This window comes from Phaseolus vulgaris, chromosome 1 (assembly GCF_000499845.2).
Source record: "Phaseolus vulgaris cultivar G19833 chromosome 1, P. vulgaris v2.0, whole genome shotgun sequence".
NCBI classification, from domain to species: Eukaryota; Viridiplantae; Streptophyta; class Magnoliopsida; order Fabales; family Fabaceae; genus Phaseolus; species Phaseolus vulgaris.
Genome location: NC_023759.2, coordinates 2,512,805 through 2,526,684, shown reverse-complemented (window position 1 = coordinate 2,526,684; position 13,880 = coordinate 2,512,805). Strand labels below are relative to the sequence as shown.

The 13,880-nt window shown below is 35.2% G+C and overlaps 3 protein-coding genes and 1 non-coding gene across 7 annotated transcripts; 3 read left to right on the top strand and 1 right to left on the bottom strand.

The window, feature by feature from the left end:
* The first annotated feature begins 609 nt into the window (after positions 1-609).
* LOC137815405 (exocyst complex component EXO70I-like) lies at positions 610-3,180 on the top strand. The gene is made up of 2 exons (XM_068618546.1): positions 610-1,436; positions 1,747-3,180. The coding sequence occupies exons 1-2, from the start codon at positions 672-674 to the stop codon at positions 3,049-3,051; spliced, it is 2,070 nt and encodes a 689-aa protein (XP_068474647.1). The 5' UTR covers positions 610-671; the 3' UTR covers positions 3,052-3,180.
* A 1,281-nt stretch (positions 3,181-4,461) lies between these two features.
* On the top strand, positions 4,462-6,774 carry LOC137816560 (F-box protein At3g12350). Its single transcript, XM_068619749.1, has 2 exons — positions 4,462-5,507; positions 6,146-6,774. The coding sequence occupies exons 1-2, from the start codon at positions 4,701-4,703 to the stop codon at positions 6,635-6,637; spliced, it is 1,299 nt and encodes a 432-aa protein (XP_068475850.1). The 5' UTR covers positions 4,462-4,700; the 3' UTR covers positions 6,638-6,774.
* Positions 6,775-7,614: 840 nt separating this feature from the next.
* Positions 7,615-9,803, bottom strand: LOC137816562 (LIM domain-containing protein WLIM1-like). Of its 4 annotated transcripts, none has more exons than XM_068619751.1 (6): positions 9,741-9,803; positions 9,149-9,350; positions 8,620-8,716; positions 8,491-8,531; positions 8,313-8,402; positions 7,615-8,146 (listed from the first exon to the last, which is right to left on the bottom strand). In XM_068619751.1, the coding sequence occupies exons 2-6, from the start codon at positions 9,281-9,283 to the stop codon at positions 7,919-7,921; spliced, it is 591 nt and encodes a 196-aa protein (XP_068475852.1). In that variant the 5' UTR covers positions 9,284-9,350; positions 9,741-9,803; the 3' UTR covers positions 7,615-7,918. The 4 variants fall into 4 exon arrangements, with proteins under 4 accessions (XP_068475852.1, XP_068475853.1, XP_068475854.1 ...); XM_068619752.1 differs by having other exon boundaries at positions 9,721-9,782; XM_068619753.1 differs by lacking the exon at positions 9,741-9,803 and adding an exon at positions 9,505-9,638.
* A 926-nt stretch (positions 9,804-10,729) lies between these two features.
* Positions 10,730-10,801, top strand: TRNAP-UGG (transfer RNA proline (anticodon UGG)). The gene has a single exon. It is a non-coding gene; the product is annotated as a tRNA-Pro (tRNA).
* Positions 10,802-13,880: the final 3,079 nt, after the last annotated feature.

Sequence of the window (13,880 nt, the reverse complement as noted above, 5' to 3'; positions counted from 1 at the left end):
AATTACTAACGATTATAGGTTACTGTTATAAAATTCATTTATATCACATATGAGCATTCAATGTTTTTTTTAATGGTCTAAGTCCAACCAAGCCTATAAATAGGTGGTGACTCTCTTAGTAAGGAGACACCCTAACTAAACTTTATTCTATACTCTTGCTCTTAGTTCTTTGTTAAGAATTTATCATCATCGTTGTGTTTTTATTGACTTAATCATCGAAAAGACTTGTAGAGTCACAATTACCAAACTCAATAGAAATGATACGTAATATTGAAATGATACGTAATATAACTATTTCACATTGAGAAATACCTATTTCAATCATCATTTTCATGATACAAGTTGATGGAAGATATAAAATTTAGAAAAAAAAATCAATTTTAGATTATATTACATGATAAAAGTATTTAACCTATTATTAATTATTAATCATTAGTATCATCAGCATATCCTACAAAATAAAGTGATAGTTTTTTATGCAACGAGGGAATAGAGACACCGGCTTTGCATATTCTAAGGTACCCAGTTGTCGTTTTGTTTGTTTCCCACAATGGAACGCCATATGTCTCCTTGTTCACATCGATTCATGACTTCCCTTTCGACCTCGTCTTCTTCTGCCTCTTCATATATTCACTCATCCATCTCCACCCTCCAACCAATGCCCCACACCCATGGCATCGCAAGACCCAACACTCCTCAAACTCCACTCTGCACGCTCCGACCTCAACACCCTCCTCCAAGCCTCATCGGAGGCACAGCACAACATCACACAAACCGAGACCCGCTTTTCTCTCCACCAACAATCGCTCTCAACCGCCTCCAGAAGAATCCTCCCTCTGCAGTCCCTTACCATGTCCAGAAAAGCCCTCGACGCCAGAATCACCAGAGCTGTTTCCCCGGCGGTGGAACTCCTCAACACGTTCAAGCGCACGGAGGGTCTTCAGGCCAAGCTGGTGACCTTCTCGGCCGAGCTGTCGTCGGAGAAGTCGCAGCAGAGGAGGTTGGAGAAGCTGGTGGAGTACGTGGGGTGCGTGGAGGAAGTGAAGGAGGGGATAGAGAAGATATGCGAGGAGGTGGAGATGGTGGTTCAGAGGCTGCAGGAGGTGGTGGAGTTTGTGAGCAGGACGAAGGCTGCGGATCAGGGCAGGGACGTGAGACTGAAGGATGCGTTGGTGACGCTGAAGGTGTTGTATGAGAGAGAGGTGGATGAGATGAGGTTCGAGGGGTTGTTGGATCAGGCGTTGCTGCACGTGCAAGATGAGTTTGAGGAGCTGTTGCTGAGGATGAAGCACCGGAATCTGCGGGATTTGGTGAACCACAATGGTGGTGAAGAAAGGGAACTGGGGTCGGAGATGGAGGTCCAAGCCCTCACAAGAATTTCAACCACCCTTGCTGCCAATGATTGCATGGACATTTGCATTGATATATACCTCAAGGTACGTCTTCAACCTTCATCTCATCACATCCCCGATAATATTATTCACATGTTCTTCAATTGTCTGTTAAAATATAAAAATTGATAAATTTATGATTCATTCTTATTGTATGAAACTTATGTTTACAAAAGTACTCGACATTCACATGTTCCGACTGTTAGGATCAATGATCGCATCACCACATGTTCATAGTAATAATGTGTTAGTTCATATGAAACTATTATATATTTACATAAAAGCAACGTTTTGCCTTCCTCTTAATTGCTTAAAAAAAGTTGTGTATAAAGTTTTTTGCTTAACATTATTGAAGGCGAGATACAGAAGAGCTGCGAAGGCACTGATGAAGCTAAACCCTGATTACCTTCGAACATACACCCCAGAAGGAATCGACGAAATGGAGTGGGAAACCTTAGAAACAGCCATAACCCTTTGGATTCAACATTTCGAAGTGGCAGTGAAGAAGGTTTTACTTTCAGAAAAGAAACTCTGCGAAAAAGTCCTGGGCGATTTCATGGAGGGTCTAGTTTGGCCAGAATGCTTCATAAAAATATCCGACAAGATCATGGCCGTGTTCTTTCGCTTCGGAGAAGGCGTGGCCAGAAGCAGCAAAGAGCCCCAGAAGCTCTTCAAACTATTGGACATGTTTGAATCCTTGGAAAAACTCAAACCCCAGATATCACAAATCTTCGAAGGAGAATCTGGCGCAGACATATGCACGCGGTTCCGTGAGTTGGAGAAGCTCATCATCGATGCTTCCAGCAAAGTCTTCTGGGAATTCGGACTCCAAATAGAAGGCAACATAGACGGTCTTCCACCTCCGCAAGACGGTTCCGTTCCCAAGCTCGTACGTTACGCCATCAACTACCTCAAATACCTAACAACCGTCAATTACAAAACATCCATGATCAAGATTCTCCGAACACAACAAACATGGAGAGGTAAAGGTGGTAGTTCTGAAACTGGTGGTAATGAGACGTTAACGGACGAGGATTTGTTGAAGCATGCGATTTCCAACGTGATGGAGGCGCTTCAGAGGAACATAGAGTCAAAGAGAGAGTGTTGTAGGGACAAGGTTTTGGTGCATGTGTTCACGATGAACACGTATTGGTACATTTACATGAGGACGAAGAACACGCAGCTGGGTGAGGTGTTGGGGGAGAAGTGCATGAAGGAGGGTTACAAGGCTGTGGCGGAGGAATGTGCTTACTTGTATCAGAAGCAAGCGTGGGGGGGTTTGGTGAAGGTTTTGGATGGTGAGGATTTGAGGGAGGAAGGAAAGGGGAGTGTGGGAAGAGTGGTGAGTGAGAAGGTTGAGACATTCTTCAAGGGTTTGAATGAGGTTTGTGAGAAGCATGGTAGAGGGGTGTATAGTATACCTGATGTGGATTTGAGGGAGCAGATGAGGGAGGCTACACTGAGGGTTGTGGTGCCTGCATATGCAGAATTTTTGGAGAGTTATTCAGAGTTTTTGAACAAGAAAGGGTACCCTAGTGTTGAGAGGGTGAAAGGGTTGGTGGTGAAGGCTTTTGATGGGGGAAGGTTGAGGAGGAAGGGTTCTGCTGCTTCTGGTGATTGGAATGTTGCAAGGAACTCTGGGTCTTTGGAGAGGGAGTAATGGTGGAGATGTTTGAGAATTCTTCATTCTCATTTCACAGTCTCTTCTTACTACAATTCAGCTTCAACACAGAGTTGAATTGATGGTACTAACTGTAAGATATGAAGTATTCTTCCTTGTTTTGGGATTTGGAACACATGAAAATGTTTAGGAGAAAGGAACATATATAAGTAAATGCAATGTACCTTATGAGTTATGAAGATGAAGATGAGTAAAACTAAACTATATATAATACTGTAAATTATTCTTGTGTTTTTTCTTTTTCCAGAAGGAAGCACCTTCTTCCCTAATAACTCTTAAGAGAGGGTTTGAAGGTATATCTAAATTTGGTAGTTTTTATTTTAAAAGAATCTTATGTTTTGGTAGGTATAAATCCTGATAAGTAATCAAACTACACTAATGTCAAAGTGATGAGGATGTTTTTTTTTTCTTCTCCCAGGTTGTTTGTTAGTTGTATATTTTGTGTATATTTTTAATATTTTAAAAAATACTCTACAAATTCTCATTCCTTTAAAGTCTATCAAACAGATACATTATATATTATACATGGTAAGAAAATAATTAAATAATAACCATATTTATACATAAAAAAATAATTAATCAATACTATTTTATAAACTAATTTAAAGATTAAAAAATTATTAGCATTTAGTGTAGTTTTTATTATTAATAAAATATTATAAAATAATTTTTAAATTGTTATCTAAATTAATTATTAGTTTTAATTAGTAACTAAAATATTGATAGATACTAATTTACAAATTATTTTAAATTTTTAATTACTTTTAGATATTAATAATTTTGTAATTAATAAAATAATCTTAAATTTAGTGATTTTCTACTATTAATTACTATTTAACAATTTGCTTGTTGTGATAATTTCTTTCCGTCACAATTTGAAACTTGTCTTCTGTGTATAATCTTGTAGTAATTTGAAATTCAATGAAAATTTAAGTATGAAATTACACTATTTCATATATTACTAATAAACATGTAGAAATGTTAGTTTGGTTTTGTGCATGTGTGAATGAAATAGATAGGAGAAGTTGTAAAGCACTCCCACTATTTTAATTAACATTAATTATATTCTCACAATTTTAATTAACATTAATTATATTTTCATGACTTTAATTAATTTTAATTATATTCTTAAACAAAATCGTGTGACACGTAGAATCGTTGACTAGTCATACAATTAGCAGATAACGTATACTACACAACTTCTTTTTTCAACAATTTGAAAAAATGAATTTTGAATTCCTTATTTACTTTTAATACCTTGTACTCTTTTTGTTTTAATCTTTATATATAAATAAATAAAAAACCAGAAGTTTTAATTTTGACATATTTTTTAATTTGTGTGTAAACTAAAGTGATTATGATATATATTAAAAAGAAAAAAGAAAAAAAAAAGAGGACGAAACGCAGGCATGTTATTGGAGGCGTGACGCTTGTGGTTGTCGTTTTAATGGTACGCACGACACATTCCTGAGAGAAGGTTTCCCTAAGGAATCGTAGTAATGGAGGTTGAAGGAATGATTCCATAGCGTCAAAGAATCTACCAAACACCATATACCTTATATCTCTCTCCACCACTTCACTCTTCCTCTTCAACTCAATTTCATTTATTTCGAAGAAAACACAGGAAAATGGCGAATCCAGAAAACGACGACGTTTCGTCTTCCTTCACCGATTTCCCCGAGGACATTCAGGTCTGCATCCTCTCCTTCCTCGATCCATCGGAAATCGCCACCCTGGCCTGCACCTCCAAGCAATTGGGTTCTCTCTGCGCCCGTGACTCCAAGCTGTGGTTCAGTATGTGCCAGCGCAGGTGGGGTTCCAGGACCCGCATCACCCAATGGGGCAAAGCCAAGGGCACAATCTCCTACAAACACCTCTACAATACCCTCCACCACTGGGAGAATCTCCTCGGCTTCTGGCGCCGCAGCGGATCCGGCAACCCCTCGTTGCTCTTCTTCGAGTGGGGCTCCTCGTTTATCTCAGCTTCTAGGGTTTCCCCTTCCGAATCGCGCGCCTATGGAGTCACCAAAACGCCCTTTCTCTGGATGAGTCTCTCCGAGGAGGGGGATGTCGTTACTTTTCTGGATCCTGATGGAAAACCCGGGGTGGAACGCGGGATTCAGAGCGAATTGGTTGCTGTGGATGTTAGTTTCATGGGGAGGACGCACTTTGTTGTGGAGGAGAAGCAGTTTAGGGGTTCTCTCAGTGATGATTGCGGAGATGAGGTTGTGGAGAGTGGATCGCCCCCGGAAAAACTGATGGCGGAGATTTACCAGCATTTCGCGAACCCGCGGAGTCCCGGCGGGGACCGGTCCCGTAGACAGCGCCGCAGGGAGAAGGAGAGGCTCGCCAGGCGGAAGTGGGAGCCTCAGCATTTTGTCAAGATTGTTAATTGCTCGCCGACACCGGAGAGGCCCTTGCAGGGCCTCTGGAAGGTGGTTCTTTGCTCTCAATTGTTGTTGTTGTTGTTGTTCTCACTTGTGTTGCCACTGGTGGTTTCATATCATTCACGTGATTTGATGATTGATATCATTTACTAGTGTTGGGATTAGTGTACATGGTCTCATCTCACAGTTTATTGAGTCATAATCATCAATCTGTTGAATGTTGAAATGAACAACAGAAATAGTCATGATCAAGATGTTGAAACTGCAATTTCGGCGGTTTTGGGGCTCTCTATAACCGCAATTATGGCCACATTTTTCCGCAATGTCAAGGATTGCGGTGAAAACACAACTTCAACTTAAAACCTTGATTGTTGTAGTTGGAAATTGAGAAGTAGCTAGATGTAGAGAGATGGATCATTTTGATCTTTGTGGTCGCTTAATTAGACAATGTGGATAAGTGTGGATCTGGATTGGATGATCATGTGCATCTATTATTGAATTCATTTCAATATAGAATAGCTGCTGTTTGTCTCTGATGCTTGCATTTTGAGGGACCCGTGGATATGCTCTAAAATTTTCGGTTTTCTTTTAGATCTTATGATGATTTTGAAGATGAGTGATTGACGGTAGAGATTTTCATGTAGCTTTATGATGGTTCATTGGATTTTTTACTATGGTTGTTGCAGGGAATTTGTGGCGATATGAGTCTAGCATTTTACCTTGTTGCATATGATGATATTGGAGGCATTTCCTGCCGGCTGATTGGGGATCCTCCAGAACATTTTTCAGGATATGCCCCAGTTTTCTGGACATCGAATGCTACATTTCTGGAATCTCCCTTTTCTCTTGAGGAAGAATCGTTGTATGCCAGTCGGGTTCATCTTAGACCACTTCAACCGGACAATGAAACTCCTGCGCAGTTCCCTTCGTCGGATGATCAGCAGGTCCAGTTGTCAAAAAATGTGGTAAATAGAATTCTTCACATAAGTTCAAGTTATGATTTATTTGTTCCAAATCTTGCCGGGACAATAAATCCAAGGAGTGCAGAGGGCAGGATTTGGCAGTACCAGAATGGTACTTTTGGATTTGGATTCCTTTGGGATAATTTTGTTGTAGACATGGAACATATTGTACATAATGGCTGTATTGTCGATACTGTTAAATCTTCTACCGATTGATTTTCCCTTCTGTCTGTTCATAGATAAATTATATAGCCAGATGTCACCTAAACTTTGTGGCATAGTGTATTGTTAGCTTCACCTAAACTTTGTGTCATAGTGTGTTGTTTGAATAATAACAATTCTCCTAGACGATATCCTCCTGTCTTGCTTCCCCTCCCTCTCTCATGTTGATGTTCGATCGTTAGTTTCTTCTTTTTGCTATGGTGTAGGCAGAAAGTTTCTTGCAATAGCTATTTAATTTCATGAACATGCCATTCCCACCACTTTACCTCTGACTTCTTTTATTTTGTAGTTGGAACTCAAAAACTTTGTTACGGATCTGCCTGTGAACTAAAGCCTTTTTACTGGTTTTGTTTGGATATTTAGGGATAAGTAAAATGAAATAAAATAAAATTATCATATCGTTGTCTTGATATTTGATAGTAGAATGGAGGAAACTTTTCATTTCATTTGGTGGAAGTGTGCCAATTGTAAGTATTTTAATTAATCCGAATGTTGGCAACTAATTCACATATTGATTCTATTCTCTCCATCGCATCTTTTCTCATCAGTTTAAACAAATTCTGAGGTTTTTGCATTACGTTTATCTGCTCAAATATTTCACTTACAATAACATCAGGACTCCTTTTACATTACTAGATGCAGACTGAAATTAGTATATAAGCAGAACTCTCTAACATGCAATAATAAAATAAAATATTTAGGCTTATTTTATTTTCCTATTGCCCCATACCTTTTATCTAAACTACTGAAACTCATTTGGTTGTTTTCCATTTCTTTGGTTTTAGTGATCTCGAAAGAATGTGGCGTTTCATGAGAATGCTTAATAAGTCTAAAAGTAAAATCTTGTTTTTCAACTGTCGTATATCATACTTGGATTCAGAGGGAGAATTCCTCATTGTTCCATTGAGACGGAATGGAAGTTGGTTGCATTTCTGTGCAATAATTGGACGGGAAGTTGTGTAGATGGATAGTGGAAAACCAAATTTGTGTATTGTAACATGTATATAATATCAATATGAATTTGAAGTCCATGAGAGTTTCAAGAAGTGCAGTAACAAGTACTTCTGAATCACACATTCTGAATCAAACGCCCACAACAACCAAAAACATATGATAAAGATCCACACACTTCAACTAACAAAAAATTGAATGCCATTTTTGTCACGGGTGAGCTTCCCGGACTGCAAGTAACAGTAAAAGATGAGAGACGCAGAAACATATGGTGCACAAATATGGAACTTGAAAAATCAAATTCTGGGATTCAAGAATCTTTCATCATGCCTCCGCAGAAACTTCTTCACCATTGATTTTCCCGTTACTTTCACTCTTCTCATGGTCACCTTCGAGTTGGCTTAAATTTCCCTTCTCCTTGATCAATTGGATATGATGGTGTTTGCAGTAGAGTTTTCCCTCGTGTGCTATGTAATTGGAAGGACTGATAACACACCCTCCATGGCAGCATTTGAAACAACTCTTATGGTAAGGTGTTCCATTCACAGTAACCTACATAATCACAAATATTGTTTCCATAAGCAGAACAAGTAGTTCTGAACTCATTACTCAACATCAAGGTTTTATATTAGACTAGGAAGATGAATTGTTTGCCAATGATAGATGCTTTGGTGGCCTTAACTTGTGTTAGCAGACAAACATTACGATTGATTGTTACCTTCTCAGTGGGATACACCGTTTTCTGACAACCAGCACATTTCTCCCTTGTTCCACCAAACATACTTGAGACTTTGGCTGCTCCAGGTTTCTGATTAAAACATATAAAAGATTAGATAAAGGCTGAAAATCTGGTGTTCTGTTTTGCATTGTAAGTACCTAGACTTAAGATTTCTTACCTCCTCCAAAGTTTTTTCTGGCTTGGCAATTTTTGGTGTCCCTAGTTAAGCAAAAGGAATTGGGGTTGAGTAACTAAGATGAAAAGCACAGTGAGACATTAAATAATTAAATTCTTGATCCCCTGATACCTTCAAAGCTTTTGTCAAGGCTCCCAGTTCTTTTGAACAGTTGATCAAAGTGTGGCCTGCAGTAAAGAACTCCCTCAAAAGAGTTGTAGTTGCTAAGCTGCAGATACATTAATCTGTCAGAAAACTTCCTTTTATGAAAACTGCAATGTGCTATCAGGCCTTAATACACCAAAAGAGAAAGTGGTTCCTATATTATTTGTCAGTCTTCTAAAACATATTATCATTCAATCCTGGCAAGTTTTGAGGCAAAGAAATACAATATTCCTGAGAGGAAAGTGCTTAGTTATAGGAAAGGCAAAGAGTGATGCCACTCATAATTTTCATTCCAGCACATCCCTTTTTATAACCAATTGCAGACATCAGATCCAAAACCAGAAGCCTGAACTAGACTGTTTATATGTTTGGTAACATGTTGATCATCAACCAACATGGATCTGGAAAGCAACTATAAGTTGTTTTTGTGTTGCTTTGAAAACAAACATGCACTATATAATTAACGAGAATGGTCAAGAGGGGCAGAGAAAAAGACCTTGAGGGTTCCTTTGCAGTGATGGCATCTGAAGCAAGCTTTGTGGAACACTCGGTTATCTGCAGTCAACTTATCAACCAGATAAACAGTTTTGTCACAAGCCATACACTTCTGGGTTGTTCCTGCAAATGCCATTATTGCTTTATCTTCTCACCTCACCAACACAAGCTATGATCTCTGCGTGTGTGTTATTAGTATTGGTCTGTCACCAAGAAGAAGAACAGGAGAATGAGGATTGAAGAGGAGACAAGGAAAAAAAGGGAAGAAGCAAGCAGAAAATTGCGGAGACTAAAGCAAACTTCCAAACAATTATAATGTCAGTGACAATCATTTTGATCAAATGTTAAGCACCTAACCACACTTTTCTCTCGTATATTTTAATGTTCCAACACTGTCTTCAACTGTGAATATAAATGCGTAAAAACTAAGAAAAACATTTAAGTCTAACATGTACGTGACATGATTGTCCACTCAACTGTTTAGAAATAACTGTGGTTTTTGTTTTTTACCAAAACCTTATGCATCATTTCTCTAATTGTTGTTAACATCATTAACAAATTTAGCCGAAGCACCTTGGCACATGGACACTCACTTGATGTAAGAGAAAGCTGCACAGCATGAGCCTACCAGCAAGAATTCATTGCCCTTTTGCTTCAAACCCCTCCCAAGTGCTTTCCAATCTGTTTACCAATAATTTTAAATTATCCACCAACATCTTTTTAATATTCCTCTTTCATACTTTCTGATCAAAATATGAATTATACTTACCATCATTATCAACTTCAGTAGGTTTTAAATCTTATTTATGACAAAATGTGTTGTTATTGGTCCTCAGATTATAAATACCAAGTAAGGTCTCTAATTAAGTCCTAAACAAGTGCATTAACAGTTATTAAAGTACCAAAATCCTGAAAATCCAACTGGGTAATTGATGACATAGTAATGTGTATTTGATTAGAAAGGCACTTTGCAATTTGTGGGGACCCATGGCTTCAAAATTGCAGCTGCCAGCACCTTATCATTCAACATCCAGCTGGCTTGCTTTGCTAGCTTTCATTCTAGAATCCAACTTTTCTGAAACAGTAACACATAATTTCTTGAGTTACAAGGATGATGGATGACTTTTCATCACCTTTTGCAAAACACAACCCTAAGGTGACTGCATATGCACCAGAATAGATCCACAAAAAGTAGTGCTTTTCTCATCTTAATATTCACATTTAATTCAATTATGAATCTATGTGGGTGTAAATCTCTTTAAATTTTTGGTGGGGTTAAAATATTTATTTGTACATTTTATCTACATGAATGAACAACCATGAGATTTATTATAGAAAGTTGAGATGTGAGTAAATGTGAGACACTATGAAGATTGACACAAAGGTTGAAAGATGGTTGTGTAGAAGTGTAGATGCTATGGTTATTGAGATCTACCCTCCCACTCCAATTATGGTGACAGCTTGTATTAATCTATTACTTCCCCCACTTCCAAAACAAACTTCACTTTGGAATCTATTAACAAGCTTCATTCATCACTTAAGTTATAGTCTTATTATTTTAAGTGATTAATATTCATATACTGGGCATTTGGTCTAGTGGTATGATTCTCGCTTTGGGTGCGAGAGGTCCCGAGTTCGATTCTCGGAATGCCCCAAATTTTTAGGTTTTTTTTTGTTTTAATTTAGTGAAAGCGATTTTTAATTGTTAATTATTACTTTGTTTAATGCAATTAATAATATAATTAATTGACTAGGAATAGATGTTCTAATGAAATAGGTTAGGTAGAATAATGATTATTTTTGTTTACTCTGTTCTTCCAATTATTTGTTTTTGGAAGACTTTTCACTTCTCAGTTTAAGAAAACCAGGAAAACAGGAACAATGAAGTTCTTGATAATAATTTATATTTTGAAAGAAATATTAATGATTTTGCTTTAATGTTATGGCTGTGTGGTTTGTGAAACCATACGAATATTTTTGTTTGGATAAATATAGTGAAAAAATACATTATTTAAATTATTCTTCCCTGAGTGAAAGGTAAATAGAAAGAAATAAAATTTGTATAAAAACTATTCTTTTAAAATATTGTTATAATAGAATTTGATTAATATTTATTTTAATTACTGTTAAAATCGTTAAATTTTAAAATATAACTTTTACCATTTCAAAGACACGTTGAATTTTAAAATATTGGCTCTTTTTTCTATTTTTCTCACTATACAATAAGGGGTTTTAATATTTTGTCAACGATTTTGTTTTGTGAAGAGTGATTATAATGAGATTAGAGAAAGATCGCCATGTCAAATCCAACGGCTACCTTATTTTATTTTCCAACAATTACCACTCCATTATGTCTATTTAAATAATATTATATTCGATTTTTTTCTTCTATTATAAAAAAATTAAAATTAATAATATACACTTGTGTTCCTTCATGAGATTGTTTCTGGTAACCTGAAGTCATTACATAATATATATTTACCTGTATAATGTCATTATTATTTTTACTATATTTAAATTAAAAAACGGAAATGTATTTTTCCATCTATATTAAAAATATTAAAAGTAACAAATCAATAAAATTTATTGATACATATATATTATTATTTTTTAAATAAAATATATTACAAAACATCTTAAATATAAAAATATTCACTTTATATTATAATTTTGTTTAACAAAATATTATGAATTTCAAAAGATTCTTTATACATCCTAAATGAAAAAAATTATTTCAATGTAAAGTATTTATATTAACAAATAATTCGCTAGAGATTTTATTTAAATATATAATTTATTTAAATAAGGACAACTTTTCAAAATATGAAAAATATCAAAATTTTAAAAGATTATTGTTTGTAAAAGGTTGAAGGGTAAGATAACAAAATAATAAGAAAATCTCTTATTATTAGTGGATAATGATGAGTAGATAGCTTATCACATAAAATATTAATTTTTTTTTTTAGGATCTTAAGTTTTAATATCTTCTTTCAAACCGGGAAACTGTGAATGAGAATCATTTTATAAGTTGAAGATTTTCCTTCCAAACCACAACATCATTTTCAAAGTGTATTATGACGACATTAAACATGATTGATGATATTAAAGATATGTATTGGTAGTTGCACTTAAAATCTACTAATGTTCCATCTTTGTTGATTTCTTAAGTATACAATATGCACATATGAGATCTTATAATGGAATTCGCACATATTTATATACTAAAATTAGATTGATATACACATACTGATGTATTCCTTATAAGGTGGATGAATCTCTTAACTTAAGAGGTGTTTTGAAGAAACCAAAACCCATGAAAGAACACATGAAACTTGTGGAACATTGATAGGTTTAACAAGAACAAGTTGCAAAACAAGAGAAAATGGATTAAGACAAGAGAGACGAAAAAGTGCACCACTTTTGAATGGAGTTCTAAAGGATAAGTGTAAAGAGGATTAGTCACTTGAAGAAGCTCTCTAAGATAAGAGCTTCACACATTTAAAATACTTCAAGTATTCTCACAAAGCAAATTTGTATTAAATATTCAAGTGTAGTTTACATGAGATAGACTTGGAACGAGATATGTGCGGCCAAGATGAAGAACTAATGAGTTTCAAACAACGTAAACACAAGAAAAATGAATTCTTAGTGTGAACACAAACTTATGCATAACATTGTGTCTCAACAATCTCTCAGAAGTCTCAAACCCAAAGAATGCGAGAACGAGGTTTCAATTGAAAAAAAAATTCTAGAAAAAGAATCTTTACAAGTTTATATAAAAACATAAATTCTTTAGTACATCTTTTACCCTTGACATTAATTGTCCCACATATATTCCAACTCAAAGTTTGAATATTTTCCTCATCATAAGAATCATAACACATAAAATGAGTGTCATTGATACATCACATTTTCATTGGTATAGATAATGTGTCATTGTGTATTAGGTTGCCCTTATCTATAACTTTTTCCACAAATTCTTCATAGAATTGGTTACCTTATGAAATTGACTAAGATGATATTTATACATGGTTAGACATTGATTTGTCCTTGTCATTCTAGTAGTATTGACTATCTCCAATATGAATTAGATTTATATTGATTTTTTTCACCTTTCTTAGTGAATCATCTCTCCATAGTTTGTTGTTTTGTTTATGGTATCTAGACTAGTCATTTTCTTCTCATTTTCATGCATGATAATAATCTTATCAGTTCATCTTCTCAATATCAATTGTTGTAATACCACAAGTAAATTCATTATATATATATATATATATATAACTTATCTATTTATTTGTATGGTCCATAATTTTTAGTGACCATTATTATTTTTACTATATAATTCAAAATATTGAGAGTTTATATTTATTTTTATCATATGATTGAAATCTTGGAAGTTGTTTTTGTAAAAACACATATTCTTTCTTTGTAAAACTAAGTAATCTCTCTGGATTTATTGTTTTATTTCATAAATCCGAATAATTAATATTTAATAAAATCTCATCATAGAAGGAAACTCACACGAGGAAAACTCAAAGGCAAAGTCAACATTAAGTAGTAATATATATAATTTTACAATGTATTAATTTTATAAATAGTTATGTTATCTGTAGTTATTTTCAACGGAAAAAATGTTATGTACAGTTATTATACTATTCAATTTATAATTATAATGTTCAATTTTAGTATATGTTTCCTTTTTCCATATGAAAATAAATAAGAGAAAATTACGG

Excerpts from the sequence above, each read along its gene's own strand:
- LOC137816562 (XM_068619751.1), bottom strand. The coding sequence starts at position 9,283 with ATGGCATTTGCAGGAACAACCCAGAAGTGTATGGCTTGTGACAAAACT. Across the intron at positions 8,532-8,619 it reads CCTTGACAAAAGCTTTGAAG|GGACACCAAAAATTGCCAAG; the intron begins GTATCAGGGGAT and ends TTGCTTAACTAG. Across the intron at positions 8,403-8,490 it reads CAGAAAAAACTTTGGAGGAG|AAACCTGGAGCAGCCAAAGT; the intron begins GTAAGAAATCTT and ends TGTTTTAATCAG.
- LOC137815405 (XM_068618546.1), top strand. The coding sequence starts at position 672 with ATGGCATCGCAAGACCCAACACTCCTCAAACTCCACTCTGCACGCTCC. Across the intron at positions 1,437-1,746 it reads GCATTGATATATACCTCAAG|GCGAGATACAGAAGAGCTGC; the intron begins GTACGTCTTCAA and ends ACATTATTGAAG.
- LOC137816560 (XM_068619749.1), top strand. The coding sequence starts at position 4,701 with ATGGCGAATCCAGAAAACGACGACGTTTCGTCTTCCTTCACCGATTTC. Across the intron at positions 5,508-6,145 it reads CCTTGCAGGGCCTCTGGAAG|GGAATTTGTGGCGATATGAG; the intron begins GTGGTTCTTTGC and ends TGGTTGTTGCAG.